A 24,079-nucleotide genomic window follows, 5' to 3' on the forward strand; every position below is an offset into this window, starting at 1 on the left:
AAAGCTAACTGTTAGTAAGACATAAATAAAATGTCCCTAATCTTTTTTTCAAACTATGTCCAACTATTATACATGTAAAATATTGAATGCTACCTGATAAACTTTATGAAGTGGATTTTATTCTCAAATTTGTTTTATAGTTATGTTTATTAAATTATGTTTAATAAGAATGCATCCTACTTATGTATCTATTTTATTCTTAGAGGGTTATTACAAAAATGGAATTCAGACATAAGTTGATTAAATTTTAATTGAATTTATTCAGCTCTCATTATAGGTCCTTAATTTTTTCATTAATGGTTCTTAAAAGTACTTAGTTTCCATGTGCAGAAATGTGTACGAACCCTGTTAGGCCAAAGGTGTCTTTATGAAGGAATCTTTCACACACAGTCAAAGTGGCGATCAACCAAATTAGGTAGATTAATCTGCAGTTGCATGGCTGTCACAGGGGTTGAAAAAGCTGAGCTAGTAATGAGCTAAAACACAATTTTGGATAATATTCAATCTTGACAAAGTGAATTAAGATGCTGTTTATAAGTAATACGTACTGCACCATAGTCGAGAATTGGGCGAATGTAAGAGGTGTAAGTTGTAAAGTACATCCTAAGAAGATCCCCATTTCATATCAGCCATTCTTTTTGAGGACTCAGCTGCTCAGTTACTCTTTCAATCATTCTAGATACAATTCTATTCTATTATTAGAATATAAAAACAGTGCAGTATATATTGCACTTGTAAATAATTCCAATAATCTTCTACAAATTCTATATATGCTAACAATATTTATTCTATTTATGTGGCTGCCATGTTTGCCAGGTTTACCTGTCGATTCCTAATTCTTCATCAGATCTCCTCATTTTTAATTTTTAGCCTTTACTAGGAAAAATAATTCCCAGAAATTACTAAAATTTATTGAATTAATTAAATGTAAATTGCATAAATTCTATTCTTTTATGCCTACTTATATTCAGCATGTTTCTTTGTACTAAATTTTTTTTAATCTGAATTGTCCTAATCTGTAGATATTTATATGAAGCTTCAAGCAGTGTTTAATTAGTTAATGTTTACATTTAATTTTGTATTACATGAATATCAAGGCTGCCATGCTTACTGTAAAATCTAAAATTGTCCGGGAATTTTAAATGGCGAACCCCCTCCCACACACTTTTTTTTTTTTTTTTTTCTTTTTTCCTCCAACATTATAAATAATCACTTTCTTGGATTCTGTAGCAAGGGAGCGTAATTCGAGCAGCTGGTGTAGAGCCAATTCTAGCAGTTCTAATCAGATTGTCGTTTAGAACAATCTGATTAGAATATTACAAGTTTCCAGTATCCTTTGATAATTGCGAGACTTGTATGTGCAGCGCATGTTGAATGAAAGAAAACCGTTATAATCCTAGTATACAATATACAAGGGATTTGGTGACATTATGGCAAGCCATAAACGGGTAATTTTGGTGTTGGCGACAATTTTCAAAATCGTACCATATACTAGGATTTTAACGCAGAATCTTACAATATCTTATATTTCATTTTGCAGTAAAATAAGAAAATAGCAATCGGTCATCTAGGCTAATCATTTAATATAATTATATCTGCCAAAATATTGATGATTATTGTAATTCAATTTTTAATCTTAGTAATTATTTTAATGTTATTCGTGTAATTTAATGTGGCTTCATCCTACTAAATTTATTTATTATTAGTTAATAATACTTTCGGATTTCAAGCAATTTTCTCTGGCATACGCCTGAAACTAATTCCAGCAGTACGATGAGTATCACAAAATTAAAGGCACATATTTTTTGCTTATGTATGCAGTTAAATAAACATAAAATACCTGAATTTATATTAAAATGTCATTAAATAGACTTCTTTCTTTCGTTTAGCGGCAAAATGTCTGGGAAAAAAAATTAATCCAGATTGGGCAGATTCTAATCTCAGTCTTCAGTGAGAAAACAACTCCTATTATAGTTATAATGAAGAGTTAGGTTTGGAGGCAACTTCCCCTTGATAAGTCTGTCTCGTGCCTGCTCAAGAATTATTCACTTACGCATTTTTATAAATTTTTTAGGATTAAAAAATTTTTGGAATTATATATTTATTCATGGATTTTTATACTTGCACTTGATTTACATATGCTCTCAGAATTTAAATGATATTTTAGATTAGTTTGCAGCAATAATTAATCATTTATTTGTTTGCATTAAATTTCATTTAAAATTTAATTAACTTTTAATTTGCTTTTTACGAATAGAGAATGTTTGTTAAATTCAAATTTCAATCCTTGCAGCAATAGCACAAGAGAATTATTTAAATTTAATTTAACTTTACTATTTATTCTGTATGTAAGCCATATGTAATTGATTAACTTTTGTGGTTTCAAGTGATACAATAATTAATTTACCAGCGTGCACTACGTGGATAGACAGCAATTCTCTTAAAAACAAACTTGGAAAAGTCGGGGAATTTCATTCTTCTGTGTGAGTGGCAAACCTGGAATACAGGGTGTGATTCAAAAGTTTCAAGACTTGCCTCAGAACTAGAAATTTATTGGATGTTTAAGTACAGCGTACTAAAATTCTTCAAAATATGATCCTTCAGCATCAACACAGTGCTGCCAGCACGTCTTCCATTGTTCGTAGCCATTCTGGAAAGCCTCGGGCGTCATGCTGTCAAGGGTTCTCATCGAAGCTTGCTGGATAGAGTCGAATCGCTTCCCTTTTAGCCCTGTTTTGATTCGGGGAAGAGTAAAAAGTCACTCGGAGCCAAGTTGGGACTGTAGGGTGGCTGCGGCAGTGTTGTCACATTGAACTTGACCAGAACTTCTGTGGCAGTGCGCAACGTGGGAGCGGGCGCGTTGTCGTGGTGGAGAATCCAATCTTCCTTGATCACCGGATGGACGCGGCAGACTTGATCCCTCAAGCGGCAGAGCAGTCCAGAGTAAGTCACCTGTGACAGTCTGTCCACAAGCAACAAAATCCTTGTGAATCCTTTACCATTAAAAAAAAAAAAAAAAAAAAAAATCAGCATGCACTTCACACGCGACTTGCTCATGCGAGCTTTCTTGGGCTTCGGTGAAGAAGCAGTGTGCTATTCTGAGTTTTGACGCTTTGACTCAGGTCTCATCACCAGTAACCACTTTCTCCAGATGGCTCGGATCAACATTCAACCGTTGGAGCATTTTCTGGCAAACAATCGTGCCATTTCTTCTGATCCACCGACAAAACTTTCAGCACCAATTTGGCACACACTTTTTGCATCATCAAATTCTCCGTCACTGTCCTCCACACCGTACTCTGACTGAGTCCCAGTTCATCGACAATTAATCTAATACTAAGACGACGGTCATTGTTTAAAAGCTCCCGCACTCTCTCCACATTTTGATCTTTTCGGCTTGATGATAGCCTCCCAGAGCGGTCGTCATTTTCAACATTCCCATGGCCATCTTTAAAACGTTTGTGCCTCGTGAAAACCATTGCTACGGGACATGGCTTCTTCCTTAAAGGCCTCTTGAATCCTAGAGTCTCCGTGGCGGTTTTGTTTAGTTGTATGCAAAACTTAAAAAATTGTATAATGTTGCTCCAAGTGCTGCTCCATTTTCGCTTCTCCCACTTTTCAACCAAGGTCAATGACAGGCACTCACACAGCAAGCGATGCACACTCTCCAGGGTTCTGGAGGCAACTACCGCAGCGTCAGTTGGTTCCCTAAAATCCCCCACTACTTCCTCCACCTAGTGAAATCGGTCCACGCACACTCAGAAATGAACCAGTCTTGAAACTTCTGATTCATACCCTGTATGTGATACATTACTATTTTCATAATACTGTGTGGATTAATTATAAATTTTATTTTTTATCGTATTTCAAATTAACATGGATAAATAAAAGCATATTTTCCTTACTCGCAGAGTAAGAGCATAAGAAACTCACAAACTGAAATTAGCCAAAGAATGTAAAATTTAGAGTATGTAATAGTATATCTTTCAACAAAAGTATATAAATAGTTCCATAAACTAATCGTACACTATGAAGTGAATTTATGTCAATTTGGAGTTCTCTTGAAGTGCCAGAAAACTCTTGGTTTTTCGTATTTCAAGGCTGACAGTTAACGTCCCTCCCCACCAATGCATTTAGTGAAACAAATTTGAATTTATCAAGTTTATTAAATAATATAGCCACTTCTGTTTGGAATAACTAGATTCATTTTATTTATGCATGATTTATTTAATGCCATTTTAATGTTTATGCAATTCTCATTAAAGATTCTTACTATGTCAGCTTGTACTGCCTATCTTTTATTTCACATTTATGTTTATAATTTATTTTTCCTTTATCATATAGTTTTCTGATATATTTCATAAGCATATATGAAGCCAAAAAGTATAGAATTTCTGAATTAAATTTAAAATAAAAGGAAGGAGGTATTACGTTCATATAACTTTCGACTGCTGCATTGCCAAATAAGTTTACTGACTGACATACTGAAAGAACTAATTGTGCAAACGATCTGTGTTGATAAAATTTTGAAATTCGTTATTGCAGTTAGACATGTTTGCCATGTTGTCATAGCTCTACATTTGACAGTTTTGAATGCCGATAAGCATCTCGAAAATATCACATAATTAAATTATCTGTGATGGTATTGTAAAATATAAGGTGCGGTAAATAATAAACAAGCTATAACATATATTAAAGTGATATATTAATTTTGTTTTAAACTCTTTTTGTATATGATGTATTGATGGCTATAGCTTGTTTGGTATAAAGAATCTATTTATTTATATATCATCTGAAACTTAATGTATCTGTGTAGGCTATATCAAGTATATAATCTACAGTTATCTCACATAAATAATGACAAATACTTCCGTACATGCTTTCTGTTTTCAACAAATCTAGGGCACAGGCCAGGATTCAGTATTTGTGTTATGAGTGGTTTTTTTTCTTTTTTTAATTAATTAATTAATTTATTTTTTCTATTGCTGCTAGTGTCTCTTACCTAAAATTTCTATATAAAATACATTATGTATGACATGAATATTGAATTATTTATATGGTATAATGTTATTAATTTAGTTTTCAGTAACCATGATAAATCAAGGAACATATTAGTTTTGGAATGACAATACAGTCAAAAGTCGTTAATCCGGACTCGTCAGGACTTCGGCGATTCTGGATTATCGATTTTTCCGGATTATAGACCATCAGTTTAAATGTGGTAAGATGGCATGCAGAAATTACAAAATTAAAAATATGAAACCGTAATTCATGAAATAAAGAACAATTATGATCTAAAGGGTATCAAAATTTACAAAAAGAAAAAGCTTAATACTGATTCAGAAGTCAAACAACAAAACTCAGCGTTAATTCACAAAATTTTCACAGGACTAGTTTCGATGGTTTTACCGAACCATCATCTTCAGCTGCAAAACCGCAAATGAACAAGATAGGAAATAATGTTTAGATAAGATAAGAAAGCCTGGACAAGAATAAGCAAGTGGCGCCATCTGTTGGCGAAACCAGAACTAAAACATAATTTCTCTAAAAGCCGAAGGCAAATTTGGATTGGAATTAGGATCGTTAACTAGAACAGAAAGATTTTTATGAATGTGAAATGTCTCTAGAAAATCCAGTTCTCCAATGGAAGATGTTTTTTGAATAATTTTGGCAGCAGAAAAATTGAAAGTGTGATTTTCGGACCAACAATGTTGAGCAACAGAAGACTTCTGTGTTTCCTTTTTTCTAACATATGCCTCATGTTCTTTGACGCGAAATTTTAAGGCTCTCTTAGTTTGGCCAATGTAAATTAAACCGCACTGGCAAGGAATCCTATAAATACCCCAGGAATTCATATCCGGAATGGAGTCCTTGAGTATAGAAGTTGGAATTTTATTGATGGGAGAGTAAACAACCCGAAAGTTAAATTTCTGCAAAATATGTGCAACTTTATAGCTAATTGATGGAAAGAAGGGAATGACAACAGAATTTTTATAATCTCCTAAAATAAGAGTGTGGCTTTTAGTGTGTTGAGATGAGAATTTTTTAACTGCTTGATTAATAATGTTGGGTGAAAAGCCCCTGTCAATAGCTATTGCTTTTAAATAATTTAGTTCTTCATCAAGGGCTAGTTTGGAGGAGCAAACTTGAAGAGCACGGAAAACATAGGAATAAAATGAAGCTAACTTTTGTTTAGTCGGATGACATGATTTAAAGTGTGGTGGAAGGCAAACCGATGAAGCTTTACGGTAAACTGTAGTACTGAAGTTGGATGTGTTACGTGTGACCAGAATGTCGAGAACACACATTTTGTTTTCCAAAATAAATATTACAAGCAAACTGAGGGATTAGCCATGGGAAGCCCCCTCAGTCCCATCCTGGCTGATATCTACATGCATTATTATGAATCAAAATTGTTTGAAACTTTAAACTTCCCGGCATGGTTCCGCTACGTAGACGATACTTTTACCCTGTTTGAAGGTAATAAAGATGATTTAAATAGAGTTCTTTCAACAATGAATTCTATTGATCCTGCTATTCAGTTCACTTTTGAACTTGAGACTTGCAATTCTCTTCCGTTTCTCGACATTCTGGTCACACGTAACACATCCAACTTCAGTACTACGGTTTTCCGTAAACTTTCATCGGTTTGCCTTCCACCACACTTTAAATCATGTCTTCCGACTAAACAAAAGTTAGCTTCATTTTATTCCTATGTTTTCCGTGCTCTTCAAGTTTGCTCCTCCAAACTATCCCTTGATGAAAAACTAAATTATTTAAAAGCAGTAGCTATTGACAGAGGCCTTTCACCCAACATTATTAATCAAGCAGTTAAAAAATTCTCATCTCAACACATCGAATAGCACACTCTTGTTTTAGAAGATTTAAAAAATTATGTTGTCATTCCCTTCTTTCCATTAATTAACTATAAAGTTGCACATTATTTACAGAAATTTAACTTTCAAGTCATTTATTCTCCCATCAATAAAATTCCGATTTCCATACTCAAGAACTCCATTCCGGATATGAATTCCTGGGATATTTACAGGATTCCTTGTCAGTGTAGCTTAATTTACATTGGCCAAACTAAGCCTTGAAATTTCGCGTTAAGGAACATGAGGCATATGTTAGAAAAAAGGAAACACAGAAGTCTTCTGTTACTCAACATTGTTGGTCCGCAAATCACACTTTCAATTTTTCTGCTGCCAAAATTATTCAAAAAAAAAAAAAAAGTTCCATTGGTGAACTGGATTTTCTAGAGGAATTTCATATTCAAAAAAAATCTTTCTGTTCTAGTTAACGACCCTAATTCCAATCCATCTTTGCCTTCAGCCTTTAAAGAAATTATGTTTTAGTTTCTGGTTTCATCAACAGATGATGCCAGTAGCTTGATTCCTTTCCAGGCTTTCTTATCTTATTTAATCATTATATCTTATCTCATTCATTTGCACTTTTGCAGCTGAGGATGATGGTTCGGTAAAACCATCGAAACTAGTCCTGCGAAAATTTGAAAATAGGACGCTGATTTTTGTTGCTTGACTTCTAAATTAATATTTGTTTGCCGTGTTATTGTATCTTAAGATCCTTGATATTATTTAACTTCAATTTATCTGGGAAAAGCCAGTTTAGTTTTTGTAAAGAAGGATGCAAGTTAACTGCTGCTTTTTCTAAACTGTTGCAGGGATGATTGGCACAAGTTTGAGCTCAAATTTAATTAAGTTTTTTTATATTCTGTATCTGTAATATGTACTTGTAAAATTAAAAAAAGTAATCTCTTTCTTCAAACCTCTGCTGGAATGATTGGCATTAGTTTGGCAGGATATCGATCAATTTCAATTCTTAGTGGGAAAGTACATAAGTACTACTTTTTTCTATTTATTGTGTATTTAAAAGAATTTTTCTTATATTTATTTTAAATTAGTTTCCAGATATTGTGTCATTTGCTGAAGAAATGGCAAACAAAGGGAAGATAGTTATTGTAGCAGCATTAGATGGAACCTTTCAAAGGAAGGTAAGTTTATAAACAATGAAATGTTCTTTGTTATGGAATAAATGAAAATATAAGGTGCTTTCGATAGAAAACAAGCTGTAGACTATATCAAGATGATGTGTTAGTTTTGTTTAAAATGTGCTAGTGAAATTATTATATATTTCACTGACATACAATGGACTTCCATAGAGAAGTCCAGGAATTTTCATAGAACCACATGAAAATTCTGTTCATAATCTGTGTAGAATTGGCTTCAGTGCTAGATATATTAGCTGCTAGATATGAAGTAAAGGGAAGAATGACTGGGATTTCCCATTTGAATATCTGATAGTGATATATGATGACATTTGTTATATGGACATATATATCATAGTACAGCAGGGATGTCAAACTCATAGGTAACTTTAGGCGGGCCGCAAAAAAAAAAAAAAAAAAAAAAAAAAAAAATCAATATTCATAGAAATGTAGATTTATTTCGAATAATACAATAATAAACATATACGAGGGCCATCCAGGAAGTAGATTACGTTTCCGTCTGTGTCCGCTAGGGGCGGGGCTAGCGCGGCCATCTTGGGGTCAGAGCGTTGCGCAGCTCAGTCTGCATCTAGCCGTGCTAGTGAGAGGTTTGTGCTGTGCTCCGTTCAGATACTGTGACGGTTTGAAATGTCTGCGTTAATTGAAAATCCTGCGAGGTGCGCTCAGTAATAAGATTTCTGACTGCAAAAAACTGTAAACCGATAGAAATCTATCGGCAGCTTCGTGAAGTGTATGGGGACAACATTATCACTGAAGGTGGAGTGCGTCAGTGGGTCATAAGATTTCAAAATGGCCGAACCAATGTTCACGACAAAGATCGAAGTGGGAGACCCAGCATAGTGACCGCCGAACTTCTCGAAAAAGTCGATGCTAAAGTCCGTGAAAATCGAAATTTCACAATAACGGAACTTTCTTTGAGTTTTCCACAAATTTCGCGAAGTTTGTTGCACGAAATCATCAGCGAAAAGCTTGGTTACCACAAGTTTTGTGCAAGATGGATTCCAAAAATCTTGACAGAGGACGAAGTGGTTGAAGGCGCAGGCGGCCGAATTTTTCGACGAAGGAATTTCCAAGCTCGTACATCGCTACGATAAAATTTGTATGGTGACTATGTAGAAAAGTAGTATTTGAGTGTGGCTTTCATCTGTATATAATAAAATTTGTTTCCTATACTTTGTTTATTTTTTTATTCCAAAACGTAATCTACTTTCTGGATAGCCCTCGTATATATATTTATATAGAAAAGAACAAGAAAAATTTAATGTTTACGTCCTGATACTTGACATCTCTTCTCTGCTATTATCTTTCCTATTTCGGGAGAAATTTTGTTTGCAGTGATAACTAATAATGAATTTCTCGAATATACTGGAAACATCTATAAATATCTGGATTTTTGTGGATGGCAACAGCAATTACGAGATACTTATTTATTAGGTATTAAATGCACGCGCTGTTCTATTTTTAACCTTCCAACGCAGCTGTCTTTTTCAAAAATCGTCTGCGTTGCTAAGGCAAGATGAAGCAAATCTAATTACAATTCTAAATAAAAAAAACCCAACTAAATAAATAACTATGAAATCCATAACAATATGAATTAAGTAATAATTAATAATCAAGCAAAGTGCATGCACATGCATGCACCAATATATCGTACAAAACTATGATGGGAAAACTGAGACCATGAGTTTGGCTATCGGGGGATGCGTACAAGTTCCAAGTGCACGTGTCCCCCAAAAGCCGAAGGTAGCTGAACGCAAGCTACTCACACGCATTTGTAATTTAAGTAGTGTGTGTGTCAGCTCACTGTGAGTAATCTAACAACACTGAATAAATTATCGTTAATTACTTAACAGTAAACATTTCATTTCTTTCTTCGTCGATATGTTATTTTATTATTATATATTATTATTTGCCGATATATTGGCCGGGCCGCACGTTTGACATCCTTGTTTGTAGTACAGGATAACATTGTGAGTTAAGTACTGTCTTTTTGACATTCACTGCTTTTCGTAAGGTGATCTACATTTCCTTATAACTCCATATACTGTCAGAGTTATAATATATTTTTACACATAAGATAAATCTTAAACTTTTGCTCACATGAATAATTTGTTATTACTTTCATATCAATATTTATTTCAGCCTACTTTAATTTTGCCCTTCCCTTAGTTTTTCACTTAAACTAGTGCTGAACTTATACTCTCTTTGCCCCCACGCTTAAGGAAATGGACAAAGAGTATTATGATTTTGTTAAATGCCATCATTGTCATGCTAACATTGCTTTGGAAAACCTTGAATTTTTTTTTTTTTTTTTATTTAAGGATTTTTCAAGTTTTTATGAGACTTTTTTTTTTTTTTTTTAATTCTTGTTCAAAATAATCACATTGCTTCACACGCAGCAACAGTTTATGACCACAAATCTTCCCTTTTATTTGCATGTTGCAAAATGATTGCAATAAAGTATACTTCTAGAGATGGTTTCGAATAGATCTGTTGTGTACATGCTTAATGGAACCTCAGCCCACCTGTGAATATGGTATAGTTCCATTTCTCATGCTGATTTCTTCAGCAGTATGGCATTCTATTATATGTTCTAACTACTGAAAATGCACTCATTTTCTAATAGCTATGAAAACTGAATGAGTGCATAACAATGTATCCCCAAAGCATTTTTGATACCTGCTTACAAGTGATGCATATTGGTGTTCCAAATTGCTGTTCTTTGACATTAATGCATGTTCTTTGCAAATCTGCTTTTATCACTTCATTCTCCTTGCAAATGATATGAAGTATAATCTGTACATCCTTTTCATTTTTTCAATGAATTTCAGCACTCCTGCTCTTTTTGCTATGGAAAACTTCACTGTAACTTGTTTCTCCTGGATCTGTCCATTTCTGAATTCTTTTACACAGCAGCTGCTTGGATGTGCAAATGGTGCATTTTCCTTTTTGATCATGGGTTACAGTATTTCCGAAATGCTAGGTTGTTACCCAGCACTGGCTCACAAAAGCAAAATGGCAGGTTAAATGAATTTCATATTACAGTAACATGAAACTATTACTATTTGTCAACAGATGACATTGTGATTTAGTAATTTATTGTCTTCATAGATGACACATAATACAAAAATTTAATCACTGATTAATTTATTAGTTTATTTACAATTTTAATCTTATCTGCAGCACCACCAAAACTTGATTAGGTCCCACTGGATTACTGCAACAGACTCAATCAATGTTTTGTATGAGAGCGAAGATACCGAATCTTGACTAGAATGAGAAAATATTGCTAAGGTCTTCTGCCATATTCCTGTTAACTTTTGGTGGCAACATAGTTTTATTCACATTCGCAGTGATTATTTGTTCAAATACTGTGTACTTTTTTAAAACTTATTAATGTTAATTATAATATTATATCACATCAAATTATCAATGGACAAATGGCTAATAATAATAATAATAATAAAATGTCTGAGTTATAACCAGTGAGCAATCAATTGATGTCCAGACAGGAAAAATTCTCATTGATGACAGTAATAATAAACAGTAAAGTGACTTCATCCAAACACAAGTTCTGGGAATGGCTCTAACAAGGAGCTGCATGTTGTCCATTATACATGCAAAAACAAAGAAAATATGGATTAAACAAATTTGGTTTCATGAAAAGTGCTGATGAAAGACCATAATAGTTAGCAACCTAACCAGGTTATATCTTCAAATATTTCTTATGGGGAATCTTTCTTCTCTAGTCTGAAAATCTAGTTATGCCTTGTTGTGAAACATCCCAATTAATTGCTGAAATTGGGTATCCTTGTACACAGTGGTGGAAAAGTTAATAATTCCTATAATTAAAAATCTGATGTGGGCACCACATGACTTCCTTGCACGAATTCCACGATAGAATAAATGCTCTCTTTAAAATTCACTATATTTGCTTACCATATTTGTTATTCTGGCCCTAGGCTCACTTTAACTCAGAATGCACAAAATTTATATCATCTTAAGAATTATCTAATCATTGCCACATGTTCTATTCAAATACTATAATAAATCTAAAATGATGTATAAAAGAAATTAAGCAAAGAACAACAACAACCAAAAAAAAAAAGTTTTTCGCAGACAATTCAGTGTTTCTCATTCAATTAATTCAGATGTCACTTCGTGACAAGGCAAAAAAAACATAAAAACTCAGCATGTCTGTATTGAAAATTATGAAGTAAATCCTAAACACTTATTTCTTCGAATAAATTCCACAATGGATTAAGCATGATTTAATTCACAATAATAAAAGAAGGCATTATCTTTGTTATTGAGAAGCTTACTTTCTCTAGATTAGCAACAAATCTACTATTCTGCTGTTTCAAATGTAAACAAGCAATGGCCGTCATGGCAAAATTATTAGGCTTAGCGGCACTTAAACAACTTTTAAATTGTTGATAATTCTAAAAATAGTGCATACAGATTTACTAAAGGCATAAAAACCTTAACCGGAAGATAAGGACAGCATAATTCAATCATTTTTAAAGCAAAAAATGCACAATTTACACACATATAAGAATAAAGAAACTGAGATCACTGAGCCGAGTAACAGAGTGGATATATATACAGTCAAAAGTCATTAATTCGGACACCCATAATCCGGAATGATCTATAATTCCGGACCTCAAAGCTAAAAACTTTCTGCGCATGTGCCGCGTTGGCACAGGCGTTTTAGGCGTGCGCATAAGACCTTGACTACTGCGCATATGCGTGTGCGCAAGTGCAGAATATGTTTTCGCCTGCGCGTTTAATGTATAACGGACGGTGTAGGCTAAAATTACCTAATTATCTATTTCAGTTAACGTTAATGATTGCGTTGTTCCTTAATCTTCGAATTAGATCCCGTTTATTATTTTTTGCAGACTGTAAGAGCAATTTTATAAAAGTAAACTTGAACTTTCGATTATGTCAAATAGAATTTCCGATGCTGTGAAACTTCCAAAGGATCTACAAAACGAAAGTATGTTTCGATGTCCAACAAACAAAAAGTGGAATTGCTGCAAAAAATGGATAAAGACATGAAGAATGTGACAGAGAGGTTAATGAAAAACGAAAAAATTTCAATTGACTTTTTTTTTGTAAATTTTGATACCTTTTAGATCATAATTATTCTTTATTTCATAAATTATGGTTTCATATTTTTAATTTTAGAATTTCTGCATGCCATCTTACGAGATTTAAACTGATGATCTATAATCCGGAAAAATCGATAATCCGGAATCGCCGAAGTCCCGACGAGTCCGGATTAACGACTTTTGACTGTACATCAAAATTTTCTAAAAAAACTTCTTCAAGTTTTGGTCTTACAAATACTTTACTATATCATAATGAATTTCAAATGCATGGCACACAGGCTGCAAATCAACTTGTGATTTCTTTAGAACTGGGGGGGGGGAACCTGATTAAAAAACAAAACTTATAGAGAAATATAATCACCAGTATTAATAATAATGTGTATAACTTTGTTTTACATTTTTGCAATATTTTTTACTTTTATTGTTATTTTTATGGAGTTGGCTCATTTACCAATAATGCAACACAATCATAAGTTCTGCAAGTTCACAAAATGTTTTAAATTATCCTTTACACAAAAGTGAGAGCTTTAGTACAAATTTGTCAGTTATTAAATTTTTTTAGACATGTATTTTATCTTTTTTTAGATGTACATATATGTGATGTACCAGCTTTTGTCCGGAATAAATAGATTTGTGAAGAATCATAGATGTAGTCGTAGCTTAAATTATCAGACGATAAGTTTAAAAAACAGGATCCATTTATTATTGGTCAGGAGAAATAGCAGTTACAAAATCAGATATCCAGAGTAAATAAAAAAGAACTACTAATAATTTTTTGTATGAAGTTTACTGCATCATTACATTAAAGAAAAGTCCCCGATATTCCTTTGTCCTTTTATAGCCTCTGGAAAGGCGAAGCTTCGAAGAAATGACATCAGTCTCTTTAGCCATTCCAGCTCGCTTTAAATATTTCCAGAACATTCTATAACTGTATGTGTAGAAAAGGGGGGAAAAACAACTTGACTACGGGGCTGTGGATTTAATTCCACGTACTTTCAAATAAGAGACCGTCGCCATTAAAAATGAAAAAGAACATACAGTTAGAATTTTAAGTGTATTCTTGACTATGGAATTTTATTATTACATATATATATATATATTGGATGTGTACGGGTAGTAGACTGAATGCACATAAAATCTATGATAGTTTGATAAAATTTATTTTTCCCAAAAGACACTTTTCAGTTCTGGAACTTTCCATAAAAGCACTCATAGCTCTCCTTGGTAGGAATGAGCACAATCAGTAGTTACCACTTCAGAAAAAACATTAAACACAACGAAATGCATAGTACATCTTAAAAGCAAAGCTCACGGAGAGATCTCTCAGCACTATGAAGTCAACTCTGAACTAAAAATCGAGAACCGAAGCTCTCTCCAGCCTTTTATACTCTCCACCTGGCCACCGAAGAATTTCCAATACCTTCCATTTCTAAAAATTACTGGAAGACATATATCAGGAATGGCAAACCTCTTTCGATTAGTGTTCCAATTAAATTACGATTTAGTATTTTCAGCTGTCCATTGTTCTGCTTGTTATATTTCCTTTTAAAAATCATCTTTAAACGTGTGCTTTGATTTCAAACACTCGATTATATTTTTGTAAATATATCTGCTGTTTAGTTATTAACTTGCATCAAATGTAAACTGAATAAACAGTATTTTAAAAATATTTCAATTTATTAAGATAATGTAAAGTGTCCTAAAGCAGTCTGCCTTTATTCTAAGAGAAAAAATAAATTAAAAGTAGTGGTAGGTATTTGAAATTTTTTATAGTATGAAAAATTAGAAGTACGGTAGAATTCCAGAAATCTGCAATGCTTGGGACCAGAGGTTGTGCAGATTTTAGGATTTTGTGGATTTCTGGACAGAAAAGATAAAGCATAATATTTTGGACTAAAAGTGCAAAATGAATAAGGCATATTAGATATTTTTAATTAAATTATTATATACATTATTGCAATAATTTATTATATGCATTAAATTATTATTACGTATATAAATTGATTATATTATTCATTGTATTACAGTCAAAAGTCGTTAATCCGGACTCGTCAGGACTTCGGTGATTCCGGATTATCGATTTTTCCGGATTATAGATCATCAGTTTAAATCTCGTAAGATGGCATGCAGAAATTCTAAAATTAAAAATATGAAACCGTAATTTATGAAATAAAGAACAATTATGATCTAAAGGGTATCAAAATTTGCTAAAAGAAAAAGCTTAATATTTGTTTGTTTACTTTATTAAACATTTCTTTCAATGTAAGTTGTTTAAGTTTTGCTTCGTTTCATGTGATAATACTTTCTCTTTAATTCTATTAAACAGACATAATTTCTTGTTCAGTTACAAAGTTCCGCTGTTCAAGTCCTATAATTGCTGTGTCGAGAACACGGACTAATTTGTCAATCGAAATTTTTTCGTTTTCACTAACCTCTGTCACTTTCTTCTCTATCGGAAGCGAATTATAATGACGAGGAACTTGTTTTAAATCATATCAAAGACGGAGCACATCGAGATGAAATACTAATTTGGTAAGGAATTATAAGCCAAATAAAATAAAGACATCTGCCCTGAAGATAAGGATAGTGCTGACAGATCAACTTCCAATTCATTATGCGCCCGCTGCGACGTTCCCCCTGCCGAGCAGCGTGAAACTGATAAACAGATTTTGGATTTCAAAACATACTTTCGCTTTAGATCCTTTACATATTAACAAATATATATCGGAAATTCTATTTGATATAATCGAAAGTTTAAGCTTACTTTTATAAAATTGCTCTTACAGTCTGCAAAAAATAATAAGCCGGATCCAATTCGAAAATTAAGGAACAACGCAATCATCAACATTAACTGAAATAGATAATTAGATAATTTTAGCTTATACGTCCATTATACATAAAATGCGCACGCGAAAACGTATTCTGCACTTGCGCACACTCATATGAGCAGTCGTAAAAGGTCTTACGCGCACGCGTAAACGCCTATGCGCATGTGTCAACGCGGCGCATGCGCAGAAAGTTTTTAGTTTTGAGGTCCGGATTATAGATCGTTCTGAATTATGGGTGTCCGAATTAACGACTTTTGGCTGTATACGTACACAGCGTCGAGGTTTGCTGATTTCGCCTCATGCAAAGATTTCCGGTTTCGGATTCTGGTGTTAGAATCACTGTTGCTGTAGAATTTCAACAGCTTTTTTTTTATTTTTCCGTATATCATACACAATAGTGTTGCAATTCCATACCATTCTGCTATAAATCGAGGAGTAGCACCAGCTTCCATCTTTTGCATTTTTTGTGTTACCGTCAATGCAATGTGTTTATGTCAACGTTGCAAGCAGTAAAATTACGTGTTTCTTATCTGTCATTGTATTAAAAAGGGCTGAAATTAAAAATATTCTTAATTTATCTACAAAATATCCAGATTAAAAAAAGGCATCACTAAACAATCTCGTGAAATAAAATAACAAAGCTCAAATACAACAACATGAATCGTGAACTTGAACAAAGAGTTAAGTGAATCGTCTGCTTTTTTTTACCTTGATGCAGATTAGAGGGAAAAAAACTTATTTATTTTATCTTATTTTTTTAAACTTTTTTATATCAATAATTTGATATTTCCATTTTGAATCATTATTATTCTGTAATTATGACGTCATTATTCAGTAAGTATTTTTTTCTTCGATATTTCGTACTCAATGTTGTGGTTTCCAGAACCTATAAACTGAATGTTTATATTCTGAGAGGCAATGCGGATTTCAGGAGTCTGTGGATTTTCGGTATTTGACTGTATCAATACAATTTAGAATATGTTATTAATTGTTTTTATGTTTTCTCTTAAAAAAGTGGTGTCCTCTTTAAGATGTTTCACTTAATATACTTTTCAAAATACATTCATTTAATATTTTAAACATAATATTACATTTGAAAACTACATGCATTTAAACCCATTTAATGCAATACCTTTTGCCAAACCTTATTAGCTGTGTCATTTATATTTGGGTCATAACTTGTCATCTTGAACAATACACAGGTTCACTTAAATCTGAACCAAGGCAATTTCTTACAGTCAGTTTTATAGAGTTCATTGATGAAAGCACCTGCTCACAAGCATATGAGGGCCAAACAGTGCTATTACAAATTTTTCATGGCTAAAAAATTTTGTGGGAAATTTTTCCATTGTTCAAGGATCAAGTTTTCTGACTTTTGGATGCAATATTTGGACTCCACACACTCCACTTCTTGTAATGAATGCTTCACCATGTTTGACAAATATGTTCTCCCATAAAGAATTTTCTTGAATTTCTATCAGTTTCTATTTCCAAATTGTCAATATCCAACCACTCAAAAAATGTCACTTTCAGATCATTTTAGCAAAGTGAGGTCTTGGAATAAACTGCAGTGTTTTCTACAAATTTCCAAAACTGAGAAAATCGTACTGATACTATTTCCTTTGAATTTTCTGAAATATCCAAATAGCTCTTAAATTGTATTTTCTTCGTCTTCAGAAGGTAATTTATCGGCAAAATACAACATCATTTCTAAGTGTCGTTTTAAGCGAAAGGAAATATTGAAACTTCTTTATTTCAACATTTTTAAAGAATACATCAAGTTTGCATGATCTTATGATTTCAAACAATCTATTTGTAGTTTGTCTTTTTCCTTTCAATTCCTTATTTACATAATTATATAGTGCTGTAAAGTTGTTGAAACATTAAATCTCTCAGCCAAATAGGATCCATGAGTTCTGAAAACTCTTGCTCCTTTTCTGTTATAAAAATGTAATTTCATCCAAAACTCAAACAAATCTGTGAAGAACTTTTATACAACTCAGCCACTGAATCTTATTGTACAAAAGAAGTCCACCAGATTGAGATTCTACTTCCTGTAACAACTTTGAGAACTGGTGATTATTTGAGAACTAATGCACATGCAGTTTTGAAGTTTACAGTTTTAGTTATTACTGACATTATTGCATTTTGAAATGACTTCATACACATGGTGCTTGCTGATGCAGAATGCAATGAAATTGCACATGATGGGGTGTTGAACTTTTTCCATAATTATGTACAGTACAAAGTCTGTAATCCGAACTCGTCAAGACTTTGGCAAATATTAGGGGTTTTTCCGGATTATGGATCAATTTAAATCTAGTAAGATGACTTGCAGAAATTATACAGTTAAAAATATGAAACCGTAATTTATGAAATAAAGAGCAATTATGATCTAAAGGGTACCAATTTTACAAAAAAAAAAAAGCTTAATATTTATTTGTTTACATTATTAAAAATTTTTTTAACGTGCGCATGCGTAAAGTTTGTGGCTTTGAGGTCCGGATTATAGATCATTCCAGATGATGGACATCCGGATTACGTACTTTGTACTGTATTCCTACCATGTTTAGGGCACCATCATTTGTTACAGACACAGTTTTCTTTAAGCCAAACTCCATTTTTTCTGCACGTTCTTGCTTTATTTCATTTATTATATCTTTACCTGTTGACGTGGATGGTGAATTGAGCAATGCAACTAATTCCTCTCTCCTTATATTTCTGCAAGCAAATGGAAGAAAAACAACTAACCATGCTCATAAAGTCATATCGGTGCTTTCATCAAGGCATATTGAAAACATCTCTATATTATCTAAATCAGACTTTGAATCTATATTATCTAAATCTGCTTTGAAAATCTTAATTTATTTTTATTATTCTATCCTTCACAATATTCCTGCTGCCAGGCAATTCTTTAATTCTTCTGATTATTGTTGCTGTTTGGAAAATTTTCAAATAATTTGTCAGATGTGACTAAGAAAGCCGGCTTCAGAAACTCGCCATCAGAAAGCGGTTTATCTTGCTGTGCTATGCAGTGAAACATATGGAAACTCACTTCAGTGATATTATTCTTTGGCTTAAAAGAAAATACAAAACAACTTGCTTGTTTTGCACATTAATTTACTTTTTGTTCAGTGAACTCTTTCTTCATTTTGAATAGAGCAAATATTTTTATGATTTATCTCAATGATGCTTTACAATAACTGTGTGAGATACTAACACTATCGAGTACAAGCAATGCAGAGCTCTTTTCCCCCTTTCTTATTACTCCATAGTCCGATGTCCACTATCCATGTAAAATTTCTGTTTTTTCCGAAGCATACTTGGCAGGTTTGTATTCGGAACCAGAAAAAAGGGGAAAAAATTAAAACATGCAACACAAAGAATAAGCTACGCACAAATTAAAATTCTTTAACTCGAGCGAACACGAAAACTTTCTGTAGCTGAAGAAAATGCCACCAGATCTGTGTTTGCAAGTAGTTATTTTTGTACGATTCTTCATATTGGGGAAAAGGGGGAGGGTAAATAAATGCTGCATCCTTTTGAACATTGTGGACTCTATGGTGGGCCCCCTTTCAAGAAGGGTTGCTCAACACAGTATATTAATAAGAATAATATATCTCTTTTTTTTTTCTTTATTGCATCACTTATTTGTGTATGCATTTAAAAAAATGAAAGAAAAAGGGTTTATTGATGTAACCAACGCCTTAATAAAAAAGTTAATTAAATCTCCTCGCTTAACAGGGTGGCCATGATAAGATATTTAGTGTAATTATGAAAAGCGACTTAATCTCCAGCCCCCCTTTCTTTACAGAATTAGAGGTTTTGAACTCTCAAATTCTTTCTCACATTGACACAAAGCATCGAAGCTACATAAAAATATTTAATTTTCAAACTTTTCTTTGTCCCCTATGCATAGTGTAAGAACCACTGCTTTAATATGCTGTTTTATGTGATATTTATTTAAAAATTAAGTTTTTGTGTTGTATAGAGGATTTTTTTTTTTTTTTTTTTTTTCTTGTCACCTTTTTCAGATTGTTATATCTAGAAATTGAAATTGTCTGAATGAAACTATGAAGGAAACGATAGTATCCATTAGGTGCTCTCATTTGCAAAAAATCATTTTGCTATATCTCAAAACATCAGTTTTGTTGCATATCACTTTCATATTCAAATATAAGAAAACATAACTATGTTGTAATCAGCAATTTAATTTGGGTTCTTTATTTACAACTCATCCTATTCACATACTTCACCAAGAAAAAAGTTAGTTTTCCTGAGAGGGACTTCTATGATCGAGTGGGGCACTAGTCACCCTTTCATCCTGGCAAATGTCATAATGTTCGTGCTGGTTTCTGAATCTGCCTTTGATGGCTGCTAGTCTTGGGATGTAGCAAAATGCATGTTTTAAGTTTGCCAGGCCTGGCATATGTGGTTAAAGTTGCATGTAAGGGCCGGATATGATTAATTACATAGGAATGTAGGACAATTACAGTTATATGAGGTCTGCCTCAAAAGTAATGCACCCCATTTTCTTCTGCCACTTGCATGGAAGGGTGGGTGGAGTCTTGGGAACACAGTGTGACCAGCGTTAGTGGGCTTCGAGCTCTTGGAAAGTCACAGTGCCTATTTCAGTGAAGCCTTATGTGAGTGCTCAGTTGAAAAGATGGAAAATAACTCTCGAGCAGCGATACATGATAAACTTTTTTCTTTCAAACTTCAGAAAACGCCGTCCAGGACTTTTGCGAAGCATTTGTACCTGCCCCATTTCTTTCTGTTCCTGAAGATTAAAAAATCCCTCAAACAACAACATTTGCGGACCCTGGTGAACATCAAGACAGCTACGAAGAGGTTACTAAAGGGCATCCCTATGATGGACGTCCAGAATGCATATAAAGCATGGAAATTGTGTTGGAACAAGTGTGTTACAGCAGGAGGGATGTATTTTGAAGAATACTGAGTAATTGTACGAATCACTTCAATAAATTTCTTTAAAAAACAGTGGGGGCCATACTTTCGTTTCCTTTCATACAGTTTCGAAACGGACTTTGTATGTGGTCCAGATCAAAATGTTGCCATATGGTTGCCAAGTTTGGCAATTTTTGGTAATTTTTCGCCAAATTTAATAATAAAAATTAGTTGTTTGGTGATATCTTGCCAATTGAGCAAAACAGCCATTTATCTCTCTTTCCTCTATAATGTTATTTTTCTGACAAAGCTTTTCATTTTTGAGGAACTTCATGTTAACATTACACAAGAGATACTAACTACCATTTTGCTTATAATTTCACTAAGATTATTTATATATATACAAAATTCATAACAATATATATTAACATTTTTTAGTACCAGTGGTGCTATTAGTCTTAAAATACACTTTTTATCTGAATGACTTTTTGAATTGTTGCTACCAAATGTTAAAGTGCTGTATTACTTTTAAAGAAATTAGTAATGAAAACTATGTATGTGTATATGATCCTCATATTGTGGTAAAATGATGGTACCTCAAGCCACCACATTTTGATTAAACGTAATCCCCCACCCGAACATGTGTATTGGGAAACCCGAAGACTGAACTTCAAATTTTTCATTTATTTCAAATTTTGTACAAATTTAATGAATTTTTTATTAACAAAGAGTGATTTGAAATTGAGCAGCGACAACACTTCTAAACAAAACATTTTTATTTCCAGTGTATGAGAATTGATGTCCTTCAGAAAAATGCAGGATATTTATCTTTCAGTTTTAATTAACAAACTCAGCTATTTGACAGCAGTGTGTTGCCATTGCCGGAAATAAAATATTTTTATGTTCCACATAAAAGTTTGTTGTTATTCAATAAAGCTTAAGATATTTAACTTTCAAGTTTAATCTGGAAGGTTATTAAATAACAAGCTAAATTTAAAAACAATAAACTCAGTTCTTAAGAATATTTTATGAAGAATATTTTTTACATTTTAATATGTAACTTTAAATAAAAATGCATTAAAACATTTAAATAAAAATCATAAAATGTCTATTCAGGAATATTAAATGTTTTTATGAAAATGTTGTTGGACTTATTGAAATTTTGTTGGACTTATTGAATCATTATATACTTTTTTTTATAACTGTTTTAGGCAATTAGTTTTTAAAGAAATCACAGAATGAATGTAAAAAAAAACTTGACATTCTGTTGGGAATTCTAAAGATATGTTTTAAAGTATTTTGTGATTTTATGTGGTGTAAGTCTGAGGAATGTGATATTTAATAAATAATGTTCAACGTGGAAAAAGTTAAAAAGAGAAAGACGGTGTGGGGGGGGGAGTTGTGCAAAGAAAACAACATTCATGTGGTGAACTGAGAAGAGGCTTAAAAATAAGTAAATAAATAAAAATAAAAATCTGAAAGCTTTCAGATTTTGCATTATGCCCAAAGGGGCATTTGTTTAACATTTTGTGTTTACCTTTATTTATTAAATATCATGTTCTTCGTACTTAAACCATAAAATTCAGTTCAACAATAATATCGCAAAATAATTTTAAAATGAGCGTATCTTTAGAATTTCCGATATACAGTCTTGCACACTGGAGATTTAAAATAATAATCTGCCCTCTTTAGTGTTGCCATTGCTCGCTTTGAAATCGTCGAGTTTGTTAATCAAAAATTCATTAAAGTTTTACAAAATATGAAATCATAATAAAATAAATTCTAAATACCCATATTCTGGTGGAAACATACATTATCCAAAATTTGATGGCTCTAGGTACTGTTGTTTTATCACAATGCGAGAAACATACATACATATATATATTTATGCAGGTTCTTCATTATTTAATTTCTTTAAGTATAATACAGGGCTCTAATATTTGGTCGCAACAATTTTAAAAGTGAACCGACGTTTATAGTGAATCAATGCAAAATGCCAAAACAAAATTAATAGTCCTTCTGAGCAAATTGCTCCTTTGGACTTGAAAAATGTATACAAATACTGTATTGAAAATTCTAAACATATGTTGCTGTAAAAAAATTTTGATTTTGCTGTGATATTGTATGTGGGATTGAGTGCAAAGGAAGTGATGCTTGATAACTAATTTTGTATGGAATTTTAATAAGGAAATAGGTGTAAAAAATAATGTCTTGGAATTTTTCGTATACAACGGTATAGAAATTTCCATAATGAGCAGAGATTCATGTCTTAACTTCTAAAATCTGGCTGTTTTGTTTATACTAGTCGTATTAGTTATTCTAAAAATTTTTTTATTTGAGAAGTATAGACTAAACACAGTGAGCATACTCTAAGACAACCCTCTGTTTTTAAATATGAGTTTTTATTTATGCTTTAAAGTAGAATTGTGCTTAGTTAAATCAATTTTGTGCACCATCACTTTACATTTATATAACTCACAATAAGCTTTTGTGTTTGCTTTCATTTTTTTCCTCACCAGTTCTGAAACATGGATAATTTAAGCATTTTGAAACATAGTTTTGAACTTCATATTGCTCATAATTCACATATTAATTAACACAGCATATAATCTGATGTTGGAATCATATACTAATGCTTATATTGATGCACATGGAGGGGGGGGCACTTATAGGTTATGATCTCAGGATTGCCAGTTCCCAACATTTCTTGAGCTATAAATAAATTATTATAGTTAATTATAAATTAATTTCAATAGACATTACTTATATATATTATATTAATATAGAACAAGTTTTATGATATATTTTTAAAAAATTTAAGTAGTAAAAAGTAGCACAAGAAAATGATGTAGTAGCAGAAAATTCACAAAGGCATAAATTTTCGTTACACAATTCACTAGAAGTAATAAATTCACAAAATTTCGCACAATCCAGCAATATTATCACAAAGGAAAGGTATTAAAACAGCGGGGTTATACACACACACACACACACACACACACACAAAAAAAAAAAAAAGTTTCGAAAACCCTGATGTAACATGCAAAGCATGCACAAACTTACCATTTTCCTTACTTCTTTGAATTATTTACTAACTGTCATTGTTACTGCATTCCATGTAGATTTCCAACAGTATTCCTTGATATATATAATTTATATTGTTAGTATTTCCAACAATATACATAATTTCCATTTTGAACTGA

The 24,079-nt window shown here is 32.5% G+C and overlaps 1 protein-coding gene across 3 annotated transcripts in view; it reads left to right on the plus strand.

Moving 5' to 3' along the window:
• The window catches only part of LOC118194978 (thymidine kinase, cytosolic-like), a 48,932-nt gene that overhangs the window by 18,846 nt on the left and 6,007 nt on the right, over positions 1-24,079 (plus strand). For 2 of the 3 annotated variants that reach the window (XM_035366202.2, XM_035366203.2), the window contains one exon: positions 7,922-8,011. The exons of the other annotated variant lie outside the window; for it this stretch is intronic. In XM_035366202.2, the coding sequence (XP_035222093.1) occupies positions 7,922-8,011 (90 nt within the window). The remainder of the gene's footprint in view (positions 1-7,921; positions 8,012-24,079) is intronic. 3 annotated transcript variants of the gene reach the window in all.

Source organism: Stegodyphus dumicola, chromosome 10, assembly GCF_044657685.1.
Source record: "Stegodyphus dumicola isolate Sdum_Otavi_A_Nest chromosome 10, ASM4465768v1".
In the NCBI taxonomy this organism is placed as follows: domain Eukaryota; kingdom Metazoa; phylum Arthropoda; class Arachnida; order Araneae; family Eresidae; genus Stegodyphus; species Stegodyphus dumicola.